Consider the following 23,973-nt stretch of genomic DNA (forward strand, 5'->3'; position numbering starts at 1 on the left):
GCAACTTAATCTTTTGTAAACATGCAATAAACTCCGAGTCCATGTTGAGAAAAGAAAAGTAAGAAAGGATGATGAAAGACAAAGCCTACACCTAGCAGTGGAGGAGAGTTTTGTTTCTGTGGCCCACACTGTAGGATAGGAAGAAGAAAGTCTCACTCTACGTGAGAAAGAAAACTCCTACCAAGAGGAGAAGAAAACTCCATTTTTCATTCCCTCATTCCTCTGGCCCCAAAGAAAAAAAGAAAGGGCTTTTTTTCGGAAACCCGAAAGTGGAATCTAAAAACTGGACTTAACGTCATTATTATGTTAAGTTGTGACTAATTATAATCTATCTTTTGTTTTATAGGTTATTAAGGATTTACATGCTAACGAGAATTAATGAAAAAAAGAAGAAAAAAAATGCGATCATCATCATCCTTCATGAACACATGACATCCACAAGGAAGTTGAATGCTCCAAGGTGAGTCTAGGCCAATTGAGTCCTGCCATTTTGAGAGATCCCGACCAGACATATGTGAAAGAAAAGAATTCAGAGAAGAAATAATAAAGAAAGAAAAAGAAGTCCAGACGTGAAGTTTAGAAAGCAAAGGAAAAAATGAATAAAAAATAATAATACATTAGGCGTGAAGTCGACAAGGGATGTACAGATGAGCTTGTGGTCAAAATTGCACGTATGAGCTTTCCTCTTACTCCACCGAAACACAAATAAGGAGTTTCCATTGGTCCACTTCAGTCTTGGTTATGTAAAAAGAAAAGGTTTAGGTCGGTGTGACTTGGTGAGAACATAAATAGAGAGCAAAACAGAAAATACAGAAAATACTTGCTTCTCTTTGGTTTTCCTCTATGATAGTTTTATTTTATTAGTCTAGTTTAATGTTTAGTATTTTATTCTTGTGTTTTATTTTAATTATTATGAGTACCTAAATTTTAATTAAAGTTGATAGTGAAATCTTGTTAAAGATTATTAATAGTATTTATTATGTGATTTGATTTTTCTCATAATATTTTAATGATTTGAATTGTTCTTACTTCATATCAATTGACTAAGATGAGATTCTAGATATGAGTTCAATTATGTTTTTTCTCATGATTTAGGATTTATCTTAATTAATTGAATACTTAGATTATAATTGATTGATTTTAAAATTGGATGTCTCTCATGATTTTTTTGTCAACGGATACAATTAATGATTTGATTTTATACCTAAGAAGCGAAAAAGAGTATTGCTTTATATTTTTAAACATAAGTTTTAATGATAATTGTGGGGCCAGAGAATTTGTAACCCTGGCCCATTTTACATTAGGGCCCAAGACCCGAGCCGAGGAGAGATATTGCCGAGGACATACAACGAAAGTCCAAATGGCCTAGAGATATGGCCGAGGACGATTTTGTCCTCGGCATCCCAAAGCGCTCCTAGAAGAAAGGGCGAGTACGGTATAGAAGCGGTTCATGGAAGAGCTAAACACCTCCGCATTGATGGGGAAAGGACTCCTGAACAATGTGGCGACAAAGGACAAGGAAAAGGCTACCATTACTGCAATTAAGTACTCTGCGCCTGACAGAGCAATACTTTTCAGCTTTTACAACCACTCCCAACCACTTTGGGTATAGGCTGATAGGACAAGTATCAACCCTAGAAAGCTGAACCTACACGTGGACGTTGGAGGGAGGGCAAAGGCTAGTATAAAAAGGAGAAGGAAGCAATCCAGAAGGGGGGACTCTTGAACCATTGTAACCAAAAGTAAGAGGAATAATAAGAACATTAAGTTCCTGGGACCAGGGCCAAGAACCAGAGCCTCCCAGGTTGTGCCGAGGAGAAAGTCTTCTTGGGCAAGCACGGTTCACCCCTGTGTGATTATCATGAACACCATGACTGATTACTGTCCAATAACCAAGACCTAGCCTTTTACCCCACTCTCTACAAATTTATTGTTTGGGCTTTTAACGTTCAAACCCAATACTCTGATTTGGGATCGTTACAAATTGAGTCCTTACAATTGGCGTCGTCTGTGGGAAGGCTTGTTCGTTGGCACAAGAGGCTGTTAGTCATGGTAGGATCAAGTTCCTGTCAAACAAGGGTCTGCGAAAGCTCCTCCATCATTTCCAACAGCACGGGGTTGTCGTCCTAACTCAGCTCCCACTCAAGGCTGCACTTCGAAGTGTCAGTGGCGTGGGCAGTTCTAGGGGCTTCCAACATCAAGTTTATGCCCCACACGCCATTGTCAAGAGGCTAATCCTCGCGGGTCCAGTAGCCCGATTCACCGAATTCCTATAAGTTTTGGACAGAACCAAGGTTTTGCATGGTCCTCAGACTCAAACCTATGGGGAAACTAACTACTTGAAGAAAATAACAAGTTTTGGACAGAACCAAGGTCTTGCACGGTCCTTGGACTCAAACCTATGGGGATACCAACTATTTCAAAAAATATAAGTTTTGGACAGAACCAAGGTTTTGCATGATCCTCGGACTCAAACCTATGGGAAAACCAACTACTTTAAGAAAAACTATAAGTTTTGGACAGAACCAAGGTCTTGGATGGTTCTCGGACTCAAACATATGGGGAAACCAACTACTTTAAGAAAAACTATAAGTTTTGGACAGAACCAAGGTCTTGTATGGTCCTCGGACTCAAACCTATGGGGAAACCAACTACTTTAAGAAAAACTATAAGTTTTGGACAGAACCAAGGTCTTGGATGATCCTCGGACTCAAACCTATGGAGAAACAAACTACTTTCAGAAAAAATATAAGTTTTGGACAGAACCAAGGTCTTGGATGGTCCTCAGACTCAAACCTATGGAGAAACCAACTACTTTGAGAAAAACTATAAGTTTTGGACAGAACCAAGGTTTTGCATGGTCCTCAACCTAAAACTATGGGGAAACCAACTACTTTAAGAAAAACTACAAGTTTTGGACAGAACCAAGGTCTTGGATGGTCCTCGGACTCAAACCTATGGGGAAACCAATTACTTTAAGAAAAACTATAAGTTTTGGACAGAACCAAGGTCTTGAATAGTCTTCGGACTCAAACCTATGGAGAAACCAACTACTTTAAGAAAAACTATAAGTTTTGGACAGAACCAAGATCTTGGATGGTCCTCAGACTCAAACCTATGGGGAAACCAACTACTTTGAGAAAATATAAGTTTTGGACAGAACCAAGGTCTTGTATGGTCCTCGGACTCAAACCTATAGGGAAATCAACTACTTTAAGAAAATATAAGTTTTGGACAGAACCAAGGTCTTGTATGGTCCTCGAACTCAAACCTATGGGGAAACCAACTACTTTGAGAAAAAAATACAAGTTTTGGACAAAACCAAGGTCTTGTATGGCCCTCGGACTCAAACCTATGGGAAAACCAACTACTTTAAGAAAAACTATAAGTTTTGGACAGAAGGTCTTGGATGGTCCTCGGACTCAAACCTATGGGGAAACCAACTACTTTGAGAAAAATTATAAGTTTTGGACAGAACTAAGGTCTTACATGGTCCTCGGACTCAAACCTATGGGGAAATTAGTCACTAAAAAATGGCTTAAGTCCTAGACAGAATGGAAATCCCGCGCTGTCCTCGGATCCCCAGCTCTAAGGAAACTAACGCAACCGAGTGTTTAGATCCGGTACAGTCATACCTCGGTCCTCGGACCAGATGCCAAAAAAGGTTAAGGCTATGAATGTTGTCAGGAACGTGGCAAAGCACCCTAGTGCTCAGCGACCCTCTTGGATAGTTCATTTTAGGTTACCCATCCTCAGATGATCACCCCATATGCAATACAGAGCATTCAGCTGTTATCTCGGTTATTCTTATATGGATAACCTACTTCAGGTCAGCATTGTTATGCCCGTCAGTTTTAATAAGTTCAAAGTGATAGCTCTTTGTTAACAAGGGTTTCGACCCTAAGTATTGTTCAAAAGAAAAGGACACCAGCACATCCATTTACAAAATAATTATTGCAGAATAGAAAGAATACATAAAATGGGATAAAGTCATCTTTTATTAGACAAGAAATAGTACAGCGTACAATAAAGGGCTTAAACTAGCCTATACTAGAAGCTAACTACAGAAGCAAAAAGAAAAAGATATAGGGGAACGATAAATCCTTCAAATTTTGCTCTAACAACGACTAAGCATGACAGGATGGCCCCAGTGATGGAAGAGAAGAAGAAGCGGAGGCACCTAGGTGGCACTAGTGATGGAAGAGAGGAAGAAGCGGGGATGCCTAATCCCCGTACCAGTTCTGACTGCAATCGAGCAAGTGTCATATTAGCAGCACTCGAGAGAGAGCGGATGGTACCGACGATGAAAAATCTCAGTGTTGTCGCACCAAAAATCTGATGCGACCTCCACCTGTTTCGTATTTTGGCTGAAGTAAGAAGAGGCTCCTTTCCTACCTTATCAAGGGGAAGAAATGTCTTGAGTCTTTGTCTCCCTTGCCCTGATCGGGCCATCTTGAGTCTCGGGAAAACCCAATACTTCTAGAGAGGGTGTGGTCCCTTCACGCCCATCCTGGCCTTGACCATATCACCCCCGAAGGCTCAGTCACACTGGTAATGGGGACTATGGGCACAACTGGAGGGTTAGGGATTTGAAAGGCTTAAAAGGTCTACAAATAAAGAAAATGACCCCCCCATCGTGCTTCTTATATGGGGGGCAAGCCTGGTGGCATTTAATCTGTACAAATCTCCAAGAAAAGCTACAAACGAGATAAGTCCCACTCAACTCCCAATGCCGTCTTCAACCGTTGGATTTGCGTCGCCTCGTAAAGGGAACTTATTATCGTGTACCGAAACGGTAGGAACGTGGTGTGAGTAAAACTAAAGAAATGTCTCATAACCAAGAGCATGTCCCAGGCAAATGAAAAGGCACCGGCATTGATCAAGGACAAGGTTTGGCAAGCCGTGACATAGGCCTGACGTCACCAAAACCCTCCTCTCCATCCGAGGGGCTGGACAGCAGGATTTTGAGGGGCTATTGTGGGGCCAGAGAATTTGTAACCCCGGCCCACTTTACATTAGGGCCCAAGGCCTGAGCAGAGGAGAGACATTACCGAGGACATACAACGATAGTCCAAATGGCCTAAAGATATAGCCGAGGACGATTCTGTCCTCGGCATCCCAAAGTGCTCCTAGAAGAAATTGTCCTCGGCATCCCAAAGTGCTCCTAGAAGAAAGGGCGAGTACGGTATAGGAGCGGTTCATGGAAGAGCTAAACACCTCCGCATTGATGGGGAAAGGACCCCTGAACAGTGTGGCGACAAAGGACAAGGGAAAGGCTACCATTACTGCAATTAAGTACTCTGCGCCTAACAGAGCAATACTTTTCAGATTTTACAACCACTCCCAACCACTTTGGGTATGGACTGATAGGACAAGTATCAGACCTAGAAAGCTGAACCTACACGTGGACGTTGGAGGGAGGGCAAAGGCTAATATAAAAAGAAGAAGGAAGCAATCCAGATGGGGGGACTCTTGAACCATTGTAAAGTTCCTGGGACCAGAGCCAAGAACCAGAGCCTCCCAGGTCGTGCCGAGAAGAAAGTCTTCTTGAGTAAGCACGGTTCACCCCTGTGTAATTATCATGAATACCATGACTGATTACTGTCCAATAACCAAGGCCTAGCCTTTTACCCCACTCTCTATAAATTTATTGTTTGGGCCTTTAACGTTCGAACCCAATACTCTGATTTGGGATCATTACAAATTGAGTCCTTACAATAATATTTTCTATGATAACAAGATTGATTTCTAGATTATCAAGCAGTGGTTGGAAAAAATTAATGATCATAAATATATGCTGATATGAATTAATAAGGCGGGTTCTAAAACCTTAATTCTTTTCACTTGATTGGTTACATCTTTCTACTGCTTTATATCACATCTTTGCTTTGTTTAATTTCAAACAACCAATTTTTTTAAAACTAGATTAGGATTAATTTGGTTAAAATTTCACTAATTTTCCTACATTCATACAAGTTCTTGTGGGTTCGACCTCATTCTTGTCAAACTATACTTCGGTATGGTTCGTGAACTTGTGAGTACTTTAAAATTTCACAACATATATGATGTTTGCCCATAATTGTTTTTAGGGAGCCCTTAAATTTATTTTAAACCAAGTCAACTTTATAACCTGTTAAGTTAGAGTTCTTATACACTCACACCATTTACTACAATACCTTGAAAAGGTTGACTATTAGCGGTGGAGAATCACTTCCACATAGATTCATTATTTTTTCTCCTTCACCCACAATTTTCTACCTCAGAATTGTGGCACAAAAATTGTGTAATCAAGTTGATACTTTGTGGCCTAAATACAGTTCTTTTAAGCACAATAAAATTGATGCTTTCTTAAATTTTTTTATGATAAAACTGAAACCTTTTACAATTATCAAACTTTGGATAATATTTCAAAGACAAAAAGTAAATTTAATACCTAATGTGGTGACTATTGACTAAAATTCTTTCCAAATCTAATCACACATGAACTTTCTAGTTTTTTCTAAAAAGAAAAAACTTTCTAGTTCAAATATAATAATATATCATAATATTTAAATAAAAAAATGTATTGTCTTATTTCTAATGTTCTATTTTATGCTCTTCAAGTCTGCAATATGTTTCTTTTTTTTATTAGGATAGAAAATTTTTATTCAAAATGTTTTGAAACTTTCACTTTTACTATTTTGACAATTTTTTTTACGTGTTAAAGGTTATGTAGTAATGTTTATTTTATTAAGTAAGGTTGTAATCTCAAGCTACAATTAATTTTATAACTAAACTTTGTCATTTTAAAAATATAATTGCTGGATTGCATGTTCTTTACACTTTTAAATCAAATTTTATGTTAATCGGATGTTATTTACTATATGATCTATAAATTTATTTTTTATGCATAATGTTATACTACAAAAAACTTGCTATTTAAACAACAGATTGATGTATAGCTATTGATCTTTAATTTTCTGGAAATTTTACAAACATTGAGGGTATAAGAAAAAAAATGTAATTTAATAGTAGATTTGTCAAAATTCACATCCAATAAAAATATATTGAATGGAGTTGTAATCTTAGGCTACGACCTAGTTTGTAGCAAACCTTTGTCCTTATTATTATTTGTATATGATGTTTGTCCATAATTTTTGTGCGCACCGAAAATGAGGCTGTTGGGCTTAACCTCACTTGGGCTCACAACTTACTTATAAGGTGGGCTTAGGATTTCCTACTTTGGGTCGTTCTCGGCACAGAGACTCAACATATTTTATTCATCCTCTTGCTGAATCACTGTTTCTCTCTACTCTCTATTTTTTGTGAACCTCTCCACAACCCTTTTTCCTTTTCTTCTTCATATATTTATAGCTCTGGAGTAGTGGGGAGACTATGATTACAAACTTAATTAGTGCAATTGGGGGTCCAATATCATCAGTTGTAAGTGGGTGGTTAGGTGGGGGTGGAATATAGCGAATGTGGCCTTGGAACTTAGTTCCAACTCAAGTAATAATGCTCGGTAGTGATGTTTCCTGGAAACTGCCGAGCATGCTATGGTGTGTTCAGATTTCAGTCTTTTTTTATTATTCGGGAACTTTACGCCAAGCAATAGTTAAGTGATGAGACTTGGACTTGTAGTTTGTAAGGGTAGAGTAGAAAGAGATTGAAAGTGTGGGTCGTGCTACTGGTCCTGAATCCAAGGCCCAATTGGGTTCGGTAACCTCGGTGCCGTACATGATCTATAAATTTATTTTTTATGCATAATGTTATTTTTTTTTTAAATGGATATTAACTTGATCAAAGTGAAGTTTTATATTCCCCTTTCTTCTTCTTCTTCTTCTTCTTCTTTTTTTTTTTTTTTTTGACCTTTGGCAAAGATGGACAACCCAGTTTTGACTACTACCACAGTACAATGCCAACTTGAACAATTATTTACAAGAAAGAGTCAGCTTCTTTAACGTTCCAATAAGGTTGAAACTGAGATTTTCTATAAAAATAACTCATCTTCTCATTTCCTTCTCAAAATGTCTTCTTCACAGTTCACCCTCACCATCTACCTTCTAACCTTTGCTCTCTTTCTCCAAACCATTTTTGGAGCCATCCCTGTCTTCCATTATTGTTTAAGCTCAGCTGGAAACTTCACCTCCGATGACCCGTATGGATCAAACCTAAATGTGCTTTTGGGTAATCTTTACAACCAAACCCCTCCCCAAGGTTTTGGCCTCGATTCAGTTGGTTTGAACCCATACCAAACTTATGGGCTTGCTCTTTGTTGTCGTGATGCTGAGCAAACTATCAAAAGAAGCAACTCTCACCCCTGAACTCTATGCAGGTGAATTGCTAGACTTAGCAGGTGGAGATTCAAAGAAGCTCTATGGTATGGTCCAATGCACTAGGGATCTTTCTTGCAATAACTGCTTTAAGTGTCTTGATAGCATAATTGCTAAACTTCCTTCTTGTTGTAGTGGTAAAGTTGGAGGAAGAGTTGGCGCTGGGAGTTGCAACATAAGATATGAGATGTACCCTTTCTTCAGTTTTTAGGTAGTATATGCATAAAATAATAAGGGGTGTTTGTATGAACACATCCTTTCTGCAAGTATGTAGTATTACCAGTTGCCATGTATCTTTGTTGCATTTTTCAACCTATTTTTGAATAAAATTTATGTGTTTCTTACTATGATTGTTGTGGATAAATGAAAATTTCCTCATCAATTTTTGGACAAGGGGGTTGGATTAATAGTTCGAAAACATAGGTAAACACCAAATTCAAATTTTACAACTTTTGCATGATAGATTAGGAGTGTCAATTCGGGTTAGTGTGTAGTATCGAGGTAAAGATATTCGGTTAAATGACTCAACTCGAACTCAACCCATTTAATAATTGGGACATGACCCTTCAACCCTAACACAACATATTAATAAAGTGGGCTGACACAGCACAGCTCACTTAACATGCTTAATAAACAGATCGTATTGAGTGGACACAAATGTAACATGACCCACTTCATCCCGCCTAATATTAAACAAGCCGGCTTGGTTGACACAAATTCAAACCATTTAACTTGCTTCAAAAAAAAACCTAATTAATATTGTTGCACATTTAATAAACAACAAATTTAATACAAACTCATAACATCAAAATACCTATTAAGCATACAATTTGAAAGTTAATAATAAAATCAAATACTTGAAACACATCATCCAAAAGTTCAAAATAACATCAAATTACTTAATAAATATTAACTTCATAATGTTGTACCATCTATCTAGAAATAGGTTCTTTACATCCCAAAAGAAATGCATACACTTCATCCCAAATCAAAATAACAAAGATCAACAAAAATATAACATTCATCTAGAGATAAGTTTTTTACATCCCAAAAGAAGTACATACACTTCAACCCAAATTCAAAATTGCATTGTTCAATAAAACTCGTCAGATGCTAAGTATCAATATTGAAAGAGTTAGAACAACCAGTAGAATGATCATGACTAGGACTATAAGTATCATCCATAAATTCTTTTGATTTGTAAAGTTTCAACTTACAATTATATTACTTATAAGTTTTTGTAATTTGTCATTTTATTTTTAAGTTTAAAATATAGGTTGGATATAAAAGGTATTGACAAATCTAAAATAAACTAAATATTTATTTGTCATTCGAGTTAAACAGGTTGTGTTAAACGGGTCATTATGGGTTGACATGAATAAATTGGCATATCAAACATGTCAATTGTGAGTCACATGAGTTGACTTGCTTATGACACATTTCTTATCATGTCACTCTCAAGTCGACCCATTTATGACCCAAACCCGCTAAGACCCAACCCTAACCTACAAAAATCTGTGTCGTGTTCGAGTTGTATTCGTGGGTCATGTTAAACATTGACACCCCTATGATAGATGCAGTCTATTAATCTAAGTTTTTTTTGTCTTTCTATTTTTTTAATGAATAAAAAATTGAAATTCAATCCACTTTGAGTCTTATGCAACTATGGAAATAGGGGACATTGAACACTTGCCTAAAGAATGCCACAAAGGCCATTTAAGTCCAAAACTTGTCTCAAAAGATTACATTCTAATAAAATGTTTAGTAGGGGTGGCAAAATTCGACACCACCTACGAACTCAACATGACACGACATGAAATTAGCAAATTCTAGGGTTGAGGTTTAATGGATTCGTGTCATATTTGGGTTGACACGACTAATCTATTTAATAAACATGTCAAGTTTGTGTCCAACCTATGGAACCTGTTTAACCTGTCTAACCCATTTGATTAAATGACATTTTAACAATATACCATTCAGACCTTAGACATAAAAACTTATTATTTGTTGTGGTTTATTTTCTTTAACATATTGTGATTGATTATTTGTAATATTGAGATATGCTTTAGTTTTGAATGATTATTTGTGATGCAGTTACTCGTTAGTTTTACATTTTATATTAAAAAAAAAAAAATTATCTGTTTAGTTTTTCATAGTTCAGATCAATTTGATTAATACTAAAATTTGTATTTTTTTTTTCGTTTTGATAAAATCTAAAAAAATTGGTCGACATGACTTACTCGTTTAATAAACAGATTGTGCTAGGGTTGAAGAATCTTGACCCGTTTAATAAACGTGTAAGGTTAGTGTTGACCCATATAGTCAAATAATCATGAGTTGACACGACACATGAACACAAATTGCCATCCCTAACATTTAGTACACTTAATAGAAATTACGTTAGGAATAATAATTTTGAGGGAAAAAAAAAAAAGATGTAACTTTTTTTTTATATAAGAAAGATGTTGTAACTTGTAGTATAATAACTATATATTCCTATCCATAACTTTGGCTACTACCTATGAAAAATTTATAAAATATGATTAATATCGAAAGTTTGTATTTTTCTTAAAATATATTAATTTTAAGAGTTCTTACGTGTATTAAGGAATAGTTTATAGTCATTTTAGAGAGGAATATATATTCCTCAATTTAAGGCATAAGTACTCCTCAAGTTAAGGATTAGTAGCAACTACTAAATAATTATTCTCTATAATAAAGATAAAGATGAAACCAAATATTGGAATATTTATTACAAATGATTAATCATTTCATTATAAGAGCTATTATAGTATACCAAATGCGTCCATAAAACCCCATAAAAAAATGTGTACTTAAAAATTAACCCAGCAGAAAAATTAGAACATATTATAGAAAATTTTACACCAAAACAGAACACCTCCTAAACATCAAGAATACACACAAATATTTGGCACATCAGAAGAATTTATCCCCAAATAATAGCAGAGAACATTGTTCAGATATTTGGTTCAGGACTAATCTTCCTCCAACATCCTTCATAATTATTCTCAAAATCTGATCTTCAAATTAAACCAGTGACCCATTATATATGTACAATGGCATTTCTATGAGACCAAACATAATACAGTGGCCCATGGAAACTTACAAATAGATGATCTTAGATTTCTCCCTCTCAAGTTGGTAATGCCCTAGCTCATCAGATCATGCCAGCCGTACTTAGTATCTGAAAGACTTGAAACTCAGCATTACCCAATGACGGTGGACCGAAATGGACCAAAAGTGTACCAAGTAGACCAAAATAAATTGAATGGACCGAAGTGAACTAAAATAGACTGAATGGACTGAATTTATTGAACTAAAATGAACTAAAATGGACCAAAATAGATCGAATGGATCGAAGTGGACCAAATTGACCAATGGATTGAATTTGACCAAAGTGGACTGAAATAGACCGAATTGAACAAAAATAGGCCAAATGGACCGAAGTAGACTAAATGGACCAAATGACAGTTTGACATGCTCACACATTTTTTGGGTCTAGACAGTGGAGGAAATAAGTAACAAAATTGGGACAGAGAAGAAATTCAAATGGACTAAAGCCGTATCTTATGGAAATAAGAGGGTGTTGATGCCTCTGCATATATATGGGAAATAAAAAACAAAACTTCAAAAATCAATAAGTCGAGCATACTTGACATATTTGAGGCAAACAAGGAGTTTTCAGCCTTTCGTACCCATAACAGCTGCTGCCTAGCCTTGTGACAAGATGCTGCCTTTAGATTCATGCCAAATCTCATTGGAAAGATTGGAATTTTTACTTGTTCATCGTGACCTATTCTGAGTTTGAGGAATATGTAAAAAGTACTTACTTAATAAAACAAAAGGATTTCATTCTATAAAAAAAAAGCAAATTATGATTTTATTTCTTAACATCTACATTATTTGTCAATTTGGTTCTTAATCGTTTCAAGTAAGTCAATTTAGTGTCTTACTTATTTTCTTCTCTCTTTTTTATGGGAAATGTCTTACTTTTTGGTATTATTATGTCAAAATAGTCATTGTTGCTAAATGATAGATAAAAAAAAAAAGGCTATTGGTCAAAATTAAAATTAAAAATATTATTATTATTATTATTATTATTTCTATGCCACTTTGGCCTCTGCATAGACTGCCACATGGTGGAAAAATAAATAAATAAGGTGTGGGGGGGGGGGGGGAGTGTGTGTTTGGTTAGGTAGACTAATGATTAGTTCCTCACCCTAAAAAAAAAAAAAAAAAAAAAAAAAAAGACTAATGATTAGTCACACACTTGGCTAAAAGCACAGAATCGTAAAAACCCGATATTTTAGCTCAATGAAAGATATCCATATTGTCACTTCTTTTCTTTTCTTTTCTTTTTTTTCTTGTCTCTAACAAAGATTAACAAAAATTTGGACGGTCTAAGTGTGGTTTCATAGTTTAGTAACTGAAACACAATTACCATATTGCAGAGAAAGTACAACCCAAAATAATCCAAACCCACCAAACAACATTGATACCCAGTTGAAGTAAAAAGTATATATATAATTAGTAATTACAACCCTAACTTAAACAGAATCAATATTCATTTAGAAGATACAAGGGTGAAATAGGGAAACCCAGATATGCTGATTGAGAAGAAACAAAAACACAGACCTCTAATTTTTTTTTTTTTTTTTGGCCATTAGCCATTTTAGCAATTTTCCTCAATTATTTAACGATAAGGATTAATTTGACACAATACCAAAAGATTAAGAATTAAACTAACCATTTGAAATGTTGGAGACCAATTTGACACAGTGTAAACATTGGAACTAAAATATTAATTTATCCTATAAACAAAAGAAAGGAAAATGACATGCTAGCATTAATGCCATTGGATTGACAAAAGAATAGATAGAATTTTTTATACACCACATTTTGGAAGATACTAGATAACAAGGATTTGGGAGAATATCCTATTTTAACCCATTTAGCTCTCATTTGGATTTTCTATTTGTTTTTTTTTTAACTTCTATATAAATTACTTTTTAAATCCTATCATTTGGTATGATGCTTAGAAAAAAATCTCTCAAGCTAAAAAGTTTCTTTCTTATTGAGGTTGCATTTGGTATAATATTGAAAAAGTACCCTTTTTTCAGCACAACATTATAACTGAAATGAAATAGAGGTTCCCAATTTTCACTTACGTTTCGATTCATACCCAAAATGCTTATTAATGAAAACAACATCCACTCCAGATATATACATGTTCTATTCCTTTCATATGATTACTCTAATGCGAGAAACAACAAGAATAACATGACCATGGAATACATAGTCAACAGTATGCAACAAAACAAAATAAAATGTAGAAGCACCAAACAAGAGCTTAATAATCTCAGCTGAAATAGCAAATCCCCCAGCTGCAACACAATGAAGTGTCATGGTCCATCCAAACCACAAGCCTTGTTAACATCAACGCGACTGGTTTCAACTTTCAAGTATATAATTCAAGATACCTGTACTGCAAGCTTGCCTCATCAGCATCATGACCCTCTTCTTCCATAGCATTTTTTAAACCAATAAAATCATCAAATTATCTTCAAGCAAAACTGAATGATATTGCAAAACCCATTTGAGAAGGCTCTTGGAACCACAGCACATGGAATTCACTCTCATCTCAAACCTCCACGCAATCTCTCTCTACAAAATTTGTAATATATATAATATTAATAAATGCTATTCAGGAATTTATAAACAAAGAAAATGATAAATTACAACAAATAGAAAAAGTACTCATACCTAACTATGAATTCAAATAGAAACATGAAAACTTTCCTACTTATGCATGTCTTTATCTATATCATACAATGACTGCATTTTGTAGCTCAATCGGAGTGGTACTTTCTCCCCACTCGGGAACAAGATGGAGAGTTCTCTAATATATATCACTCATCTTAATTATCAAGACAACCAAGAAGAAAGAAATGAATGCATCGCATGATCATCAATTAAATCAAAAATGAAGTTCATGCTTACATGTTCGTAACATAATGTGCTCATCTTGCACTTGAACTCATAGCAAGGAAGTCCCAGCCATTTATAGCATCCACCCATGTTTATGCAGCTTCATAATGTTCACAGGTGATGTTATATTTCTTTAGATATTTTTTTGAACACAAAATCCATAACAACAGCTCCAGCATATTTCAGTGCAAGTTATCTTGTAAAGCTAAAGTTTCCTACAGTAATAGGAGATGACTACATTAGAGTTAAGATTATTAACCAAAGACTAAATTTCAATTTGATCACAGATTGGAGGACATAAGAGTATGAGAAGAAAAACTGGTCTCAAAATTAAGAACTAACAATAATATTTACTTAATATAAACTTGATCGTCACTTGCCACTTGCATGCACAGAGACAGAGACAGAGAGAGTGATCAATAGGTCATAAATAAACCTAAAAGAATACAGATCAGATGAACCAAACATACCACACAATGCTCACCATCAGATAGGAGTCTATAGAGCCACAACATGCGTATGCATAAGTACATGTCCAAAAGTGATTTTTTTTTGATAACTTAGCATTTTTCAAAAGTGATTGATACAAATCCATAGGTAGAACTCACCCATGAAAACCGGCTTACAAAGGAAAGATGCCCAAGAGCTTATATACCATGGTTAAGCTTACGCTTAATCCATACGGGACACTAGGGCCATAAAAATGAAGCACCCTAAACCTAACATACAAGTTTAATATATGTAATCTTCTTCCATATCAAACACAACCTCTCAATAACATTAATTTACAATTTATTTTGGCTTGTGATTAGTGATAACAATGGAAGATGCACTACAACTACTAGAAATGAGACATTAAAATAATAGAACACTAGGTTTTTCCTGTGCTTCAATTGGCTTTGCATATGAGATCAACAAAAATGTCACTCATCAGATGAAAATAGCCCAAGAGTTTCTTAGAAGAAGAGGATAAATAATTAAGCACATACTTGATGGACATGTTCATCCCCACCAACCCCCAGGGTGTGAGCAATTTTTAGTAGCTGTTCCTTGTTTCCTACTGGCACCCTTTCAAATGTTTGCTTTGTGCTTCAAACTGTTTCTACATATTCAAATCTATATCAGAAGGTACGGCCATTTACGGAAGCAAGATATGGATAATTAAGAAATTTATGTGGTTGTCCTTAATTGACAATAAGATTCTTGTAATTATTATCTTGTTGAAACATGAAAAAGGTCTTCTTTTGATTCTGAGGAAATCTTATCTCTACTCTTCACCTTTTTTTCCCTTTATTCCTTACTATCTTGTTTCCATCATTCTGCAGAGTTTTTAACCATATACCTAATTATCAATGCACTAAGATGCATGATGCCTGATACCTTAAAATTACTAGAAAATTAAGGTCTATTGATTTAAGGCGCAACACCTAACCCAAGGTGACTTCAAAGGCAAAAGGCAACCTTAAGGTGCCAAATAGACTCATTAATATATATATATATATATATATATATATATATTTCTGTGCTTTTCTGAAATTTAACCACAACTAGCTATTCCTCAAGCCAAATCTCAAATTTAAAATCCTTAACACTTTTGATTGTTACAACAGTACAATGGCAAATGTTAAAGACCAACTCACATACTTTTCTTCAAAAACTATAATCACCACTATGAATCCCAAATTCATTGGAGACGGCCAATGAATCTTTAACGCAACAAAAAACCAGGAAAGAATCTTAAATTTTAGAACTCTGAGGATGACAGAAAAGGAGACACCTGTGGATGCAGCCTAAAAGTAACTATAACCTTAGAGACACCTATGTATGTATTCCATTGTTCATTACATCTATAATTTCAACTCTTGTTCTTGTACGCCTTATGAACCAAGCTACGATTGTAAGCTATAAAAACTTGATTTCACTATGCTTCAATAGCTGATTTGTTGCACAATTGCACAGCCCTAACAGATTGAATAAGCACCAACTCTGATGGACAGGTTTTTCCTATGTCTCAATTAATCTTGCGTATGAGATCAACTGAAATGTTTCCCATCAAAAGAAAATAGCATAAGAGCTATAAGAAGAATAGGATAAATAATTAAACATATACCTGATGGACAGGTTCCTTCCCTCCAAACTTCAGGTGAGCAAATTTTACTAATCATCCCTAGTTTACTGCTGGCACCCTTTCAAAGTTTGCTTTGTGCTTCAAAATATTTCTGCATATCGAATATGAAATTGTAAATAAATCATCCAAAACATAAACAGGGGAAAAGCAAAGAAAACTAAATGTTCTAAAAAATTAAATAACTTTACCTTAGCAATATTCTGATATGAACAAAAGACTGATGCTCCAGAAAGTAGTGTTTGAACATCCCAAGTATCACCCTCCTAAAAATAAAGCTATTTTCAAACAGGTAGGAGTGTTAGCACCAAGCTATGGTCCTCTAACATCATTCTAGCAAACATAAGTTTGAGAATTTCAATAAAAAGAAGAAGATCATGTAGATTATGGAACTTGTAATGTTGCATGCAAAATTAAATAACTTGTCCCATTTATCCCCATTGAGTTGAAATGTACATTGTCAACCATCATCCAAGCATCATATAGGTGAAAAAGTCAAGCAAATTGATTTCCTCCCCTTAAATCTTAAGTCAACTATATTGTTGATAGTATTTCATAAGACATGGATGAAATAAAAATGGATAGAAACACCGTACCTTATAATTGTGTATGGAATACTAAAGTCAGCCAGATATTGCTCAGCCTTTCTATTTCATGCCTGTAATATGGTAAACAAGATAAAGCATTTGGCCTAGCATTTTGTTTTTATTAATTATAATATTAGCAAAGAACTGAAGACCAAAGAAAGGAAAGAAAAAACAAATAAGAAAAGAAGTCATTGATATTAAAAAATAAAGGGGTCATAAACAAAGAATAACTTAATGAAATAAGCGCAAAAAAATAAGTAAAATAACTTAGGTGAGTATAAATACCTTGAAACAAAAAAAAATACATAAACAATACATGACAACATCCAAAAATAAGTGCAAATGTAGTAATGACCTGTTCAGGATATTCTCCATATTCGAAATAGAACTCAGGCCTTCCAAGTTCCACCTTTGCTTGGATCAAGATCAAGTTTCATCTTCAGCACAGCACTTGGAATGTGGGAACTATGCGGCTAGCATCGCAGATGTCAATCTCTTTATGGCTTTATGTGCTTAAATCAACAACCCAACAAAGTAAATCATCTTGTCAAGTCATAATATCTAGAAAGACCATCTTTATAAATTAAGGGGAAAAAAATAACTAGGAGGTAATCAACACTTACATTTTGAAAATTGCAGAGGCCAAAAGCGTTCAACAAGAAATAATTATAAGGTCCAAGCTTTTTCTAGACTTTAATTGCTTCTTCAGGTCTACTCAAACATTTCTTCTCATTGGAGGAGAAGAAAGAGCCAGTGGACAAACAATGGAATTGATGTTTGTATAAAGATTTGAGATCAATTATTAAACTTATACAGAAAAGAATTGATGTTTGATCAGATGCATCTGCTCCAAACGTGAGCAATTTTGGGCAACCCCTTGACTCATCTTTGTAGTTTGCTTCTGAAATTCTGCATATGGAATTGCATATAAATTGCAAAATCATCAGCATTGAAGAAGATAAACAGTAAAAAAGAAGTTCAATGAATGCTGAAAAAGGAAATGTAGAAAGGACATACCTAGTGGAAGTATATCAATAGTTAAACCCGAAATTTGTTGGAATATTTTGGGACATGAGAAATTTTAGGCTTGCCAATACAATGTTACTCCAATATCAGCGAGTCCCGTAGCAACAGCTCGTTTGCCAAGTCTGAATTTCGACTTTATCATTAATCATACTCTCTATTGGAATATTTTGGGACGTCGGCAATCTTTGTCCAATCCTCTCCAATTTCCTTCTGGCATCTTTGATCTAAGTGGGGACACTTATAGATCCTCAGGGACTGTAACGAGGTGAGGCGGCGCATTCCTTCGGGAAGGGATGTCAAATTAGGGCAATCTTTAATTTCGAGGTTTTGAAGTGATGTGAGGTTGCCAATCCATTCCGGTAAAGTCATCAAGCTGGGACATTTGACAATCAAGAGTTTTCGGAGACTAGTAACGGATTGAAGACATGCAGGAAGAGACTCGAGTTTAGAAATTTTTGCAAAAGTCAAAGACTGAAGGCACTTAACATGTTGAAATTTTGTACCATCATCATCCACATCACTAAATAGATCAACTTCCTCGCAGTCGAAAATGGTCAGCTCCTTAAGAGAGGTGAGATGTCTCAGAATTTGAGACAGAGATGTAGAGCACTCCCTAATTTTTAATTCCTCGAGAGAAGTTAGGTTTTGAAGCCACTCTTCTGGCAGAGACTTTCTGTCTAGCATCTCCCACAAATCCAATTTCCTTAATTTGGAGAGAGGAGGGATGGAGGAGGGAAGTGAAGAAGCTCCTGCCGTATTCATTGTCATTGTTTGTTGCAATGCCTTCCAGCTAACACTTGCCAAATCAAGATGTTCTTCGAGATATGGAAACAGTGGCATAGAAGTCAACTTACTACAACAAAATATAGCCAAGTAAGAAAGACGGGGAAAGGAAGGCAGTGACATGTGTTGGTGATATTGATGACTCCATGATGATGTGGATGTCATTATTGTTGCATCGCCGTTATCAACAATATCCCTCTTCCACCATCCCTTTAGATTAGGACAGTGGTATAGCGCAAGTGACTCTAGGGATGGGAAAAATGTTGTCAATGATGAAGCAGAGACTTCATTGGTGATATCCAAGTCTGATATGTACTCTAGACTATGCATTGTCACAAGAGATATCCTTCGAAGAGATGGCAATTGATACAATGGTGGCAAATGTTGGCATTTATTGCAATCGAGTATATATATTTCAGTAAGCTTTGTTAGCGAAGAAAGCCAAGTTGAAAATCTCACACCCCCGTACCATTCTACAAGCAAATATTTTAAATATTGGGGTGGTTGTAGGCCATCTAACAAATTTTCATCATCACCAGCGTTGATAACATCATCAGGCCTAGAATTCCATCTTAATGACAAGCTACTGAGATGCTGCTTCTCCTTCAAGTTTGCGGCCTTTGCTTCTGAGATAGCATCTTTCACCAATTCCAAATTTTTAATCTCTATTTTTCCTCTCAAATCATTTAGCTTGTTCAATTCTGCTAGTCCACCGTAGTGCTTGGAGGAACCTTTGGGGTCCTTACTAACAACAAATAAGGATAATGTTTGAAGAGAAGTCAACTGCCCAAGTCCATATGGCATACGAGTCAAATTGGAACATGAATATATATCAAGATGCTTGAGGCTGACCAATTTTTGAATGTCTGTTGGTAACTCCCTAAGTTTAGAACAACATGTGAGTTTCAATGTGTGCAAATTCACCAATCTCGTAATAGAACTAGGGAGAACCTCAATATCATTATTGGAAAGGTCAAGGTACCTTATATGCATCAACTTACCTATGATATTTGGCAACGTCTTAATTTTTAAGCCGTGTAGATCTAATGCACGGATATATCTAAAAGCAGAAATAAGTTTTTTGAGAGCTGATTCTTCCACTGGATCATACAATATATCGGATCTCAATAAGAATGTTCGCATCTTTTTTGCTTTAACCAATGAGTTTAAATTCTCTTCAAAGAATGAATTATTCTCAAATGGGAATGATACATGACGAACTTTTTCGTTGACATGTTTTGTATTAGAATCAACTAATGTACACTCAATCCTTGAGATAGATAATGCAAGATCGTGGACTAAATCATGCATCTTAAACAATGTATTCTCATACATGGAGCCACCTTTATGTTCTACTTGGAAGAAGGACCTCCAATGTAGTTCCATGACATACTCATTGGCAATGTCCTCTAATTGTTGGTTCCCCTCTGGTGACTGGATAAATCCTTGTGCTATCCATAATAGTATCAATGTCCCACTCCTAAACAAATAATCTTTGGGAAACAGTGAACAATAAGTAAAACAACACTTTAAATGTGATGGGAGATGATCATAACTCAATTTTAGAACAGGCAAAAAACCGTCTTTTATTTGAGTTACATTCATGAGTTCATTATTCTTAATATATGACCATTCATCTCTAGTTTTTTTAAAGTATAATACTCTTCCTATTGCCTTTATAGCAAGAGGCACACCACAACATTTTTTTACAATGTCTCTTCCAATTGCTTCAAAGTTAGGATTGATAGTATCTTGCTTTTTTTCAAATGCCATTTGTTTCAATAAAGACCAAGATTGATCCTTTGACAAACCTTTTAGAAAATACTGCATTGTGCCGGTAATATCTGCAACCAAATTGCTCCGTGTAGTTATCACCACCTTACTTCCCTTTGAGCCATCCAACAAAAGTGTTTTCAAATTACACCATATATCTTTGTTCTCATTCCACACATCATCCAACACAAGTAAGTACTTCTTTTGGTTGAGACTTTTGCGAAGTTCAATTTGCAATTGATCCATTTCAAGGTTGTTAGGCCTTGTACCGACTGCAGATGCAAGTATCTTTTCAGCAATTGTTTTCACATCAAAGTCATCAGAGACACACACCCACATCTGCAACTCAAAATAAGCCTTGACCTTCTCATCATTGTATATATATTGAACAAGTGTGGTCTTCCCTAGCCCCCCAATTCCTACTATGGATATGAACGAAACGTTCTCCTCCACATCAAAGTCCAACAATTGACCTATGATTGCCTTCTTATCCTCCTCCCTCCCGATGACGTCTTCTTCACGTACAAATGAGTGAGTCTCCCTCTCCCTAGTCTCAACTGCTGTCTCTGAAGGACGCTCTACCAACTGGAAATTGATCCTATCCTCTGCTATATCATTAAGCCTCTCCCTCACAGCCTTTATTTTGCGAGCCATCTTAAAACGAAAAGCAAATTGATTTGAGCTAGAAAAGAAATCGCGTACCTTCTTTGTCATTTTACTACCCTGCATCACATTTTGCCGCAACACATGAGTGGAGAACTCGCTCAGCAAGTCATCCGCATCAAAAACTACTTCTCTGAGCTTCATGAGCCAGTGCTTGACTTGGTGGTTCTGGATCTGCTGCTCCTCTGCATCCTGAAGAACAACTTGAATAGTGAGAACAGTGTTCTTTATTTTTTCAAGCTCATCTTTGACACCCCAGATAGATCCAACACGCTGGAGTGTGGAGGAGCCCAAGCTTTCAATGATCTTCTGTGCAACGCCATACAGGATTGAATCGGCCATTTCTTCTTGTTGGGTGAAAGAAAGCACTGAGAGAAAGCTGAAAAAAAAAAAAGGATGAAATGTGGTAGAAAGAAAGAAAGAAAGAATAAAGTTTTGTAAAGGCGACACTGCTCAATTTCGCTTTCACGTGGAAAGAAGAGCACTGATTGATGATGATGATTCCGCGTAAAGAGTAAAGAAGTATATTCGAGTTTTGCAAATGACTATTTGAACATATGGCTAATTACTGATTAGTTTCACAAAAAGTAAGTGAATAAAGTTTTTAATAACTAACCAAGGAGGTTGGTCAAGTTGGTTGAGTTTTTGGTCTCAAAGTGTTTGTACTTGGCTCGACTAGGTGTGCTCCCTAGTTCGAGTCCTGCTACCTGCACTTTGAAAATAATTTCCTTGGCCAGTGCTTTACCCCTTCGTGGGCTCACCCGGTACGAACAATGATTAGTCTCTGGTTGAAAGCCTTGAGGAAACACTGTGGAAAAAAAAAAAAAAAAGTTTTTAATAACTGTTCTTGTGACATTTGGTGACAAATTGCAAATTTAATAACACTACATTGCTATATGCATGTGAACACATGACTCCGTGGAAAGAAAAGGACCCCTGTCGGTCGGTAATGATTCCGCGTGAAGATTGAAGAAGTATAATTGAGTTTTACTATTTGACTAAAGGAATGTGAACATATGACTATTGGATTCTCAAAATTACGAGCATGAAGTTTTGAATGACTGTTAGTGGCACATTGGTGGCAAATTGCAATTTGTTTTTATTTTTAATGATTGGATAGTTATATCAAGGAGAGGAATGTTTTGAAAATATTAAAAAATATTAATAAGTTAAGCTACAAACATAAGCAAAGAACTTGTAGTATACTGTGTTTTAGTTTTTAGATAAAATTTATGTTTTGGCATTGGCTTAAAAAATATCAGTTTTTTTTATTATTTAATTTATTTTTACTACTATTTATGGGTCCTATTGCACTTTTTGATATAATTCATATATTCCACTGTATTATTTCAGCTACCTTTTAGCTTTATTTACATTACTTTTAGTAAAAAAAAATCAATTTTAACTAAATAAGCGGTTCTCAAACAGATACTAAATATATGCAGGTCATAATGGTTTAGTTGTAGATTTTAGTTTTTATATTAAAAAGTCTGCGACAATTGTTTTATGAGGATTATTTTATTATAATATCAAGATTCAAAACATTAATAATTATTTTTTAGGAAAATTATTATTGTACACATTTGCATAAAAGTGTACAATATTGCACACATTTATTTAGTTTATAATATAAATCTTATATTAATAGTAAGTACAATATAAACCAATAATTGTCCTATTTTTTTAATATAGACGGGTGCATCATCTGTATGTGTCAACTTCCAATCATAAACCCCTTTGGCTAGTTTCAGATAACAAGAATTTAAGGTTGTGTAAAAAAAACAAACCCTTTCGCTTTGAATCCGTTTGGCTGAAGGATGAGCATTGTGGACATATTGTTAAGCTTTGGTGATGTTGTTCCAGTAATGTTGTTTATATTTTTTGAAAATATATGTAAGTGAAAAAGTGTGTAAAAATACGTGCAATATTATTTAAACACTAAAAACTGTTGTTTAAAATGCAGTACCAAACACCCTTCAAAACTCTCCTTAAAATTCATAACTACAGCAATTGATTTGTCTCTTGGAATAAATAAAAATAATCTTTGGGAAATATAAGGAAGATGTTGGAGCGGAAAAGAATGGAATTAGCTAACAGCTTCATTTTAGTCCAAATCTCAAATCTGACAATTGAAATTAAATTTATAAATTGAATTTATTTCTCAAAAAATAAATTGATCATCCAACCCATTCCTGTGGCCAATAATCCCTACCAAAACGTAAACCCCTTTTTATATTTAAAAAAATAAACTAAAAATTATATATTAAAAAAAACACTTAAGTGTTACTAGTATCATTTTGTTTTTTTTTCCAAGTCAAATGATTGTGTGTTTGATTTTTTTTTTTTTTTTTTCTTTTCGAATGATTATGTGTTTACAGTTTAGTTGTTTGTTATCCAAAATTAATAGTTTAGGTGCTATTTTGCTGCTCTTTGGTTTACAACTTTACATAACCGATCTGTTTTTTTTTTACTTGGCAATACGTTAGAAAAATATTGGACATATTATATAACATAATGCTATGCAATTGAGGCTTTGTATTTTCAAACTCTGTAGGTTTGGAATCTTTCAATTTTAATTTTTTCCTTTTAATTGGCAACACTAAGAAGTTATATTTAGTAGAATAATACTGGACATATAAAATACAAAACTTTATTTGAATTATAGATTATAGGAAAGTTAACTTTAATATTTAAC

At 35.1% G+C, this 23,973-nt stretch overlaps 1 protein-coding gene across 1 annotated transcript; it reads right to left on the reverse strand.

The window, feature by feature from the left end:
* Positions 1-13,502: 13,502 nt before the first annotated feature.
* LOC126707666 (disease resistance protein RGA2-like) lies at positions 13,503-21,708 on the reverse strand. Its single transcript, XM_050407486.1, has 9 exons — positions 18,051-21,708; positions 17,657-17,942; positions 17,389-17,545; positions 17,043-17,104; positions 16,638-16,724; positions 16,432-16,540; positions 15,311-15,423; positions 14,334-14,536; positions 13,503-13,997 (listed from the first exon to the last, which is right to left on the reverse strand). Exon 1 carries the CDS (start codon positions 21,618-21,620, stop codon positions 18,201-18,203), a length of 3,420 nt encoding a protein of 1,139 aa, XP_050263443.1. The 5' UTR covers positions 21,621-21,708; the 3' UTR covers positions 13,503-13,997; positions 14,334-14,536; positions 15,311-15,423; positions 16,432-16,540; positions 16,638-16,724; positions 17,043-17,104; positions 17,389-17,545; positions 17,657-17,942; positions 18,051-18,200.
* Between the last annotated feature and the right edge of the window lie 2,265 nt (positions 21,709-23,973).

The sequence above is a fragment of the Quercus robur genome, chromosome 11, assembly GCF_932294415.1.
Source record: "Quercus robur chromosome 11, dhQueRobu3.1, whole genome shotgun sequence".
NCBI classification, from domain to species: domain Eukaryota; kingdom Viridiplantae; phylum Streptophyta; class Magnoliopsida; order Fagales; family Fagaceae; genus Quercus; species Quercus robur.

Bases quoted from the DNA above. Each gene is read 5' to 3' on its own strand.
- LOC126707666 (XM_050407486.1), bottom strand. From the start codon at position 21,620: ATGGCCGATTCAATCCTGTATGGCGTTGCACAGAAGATCATTGAAAGC.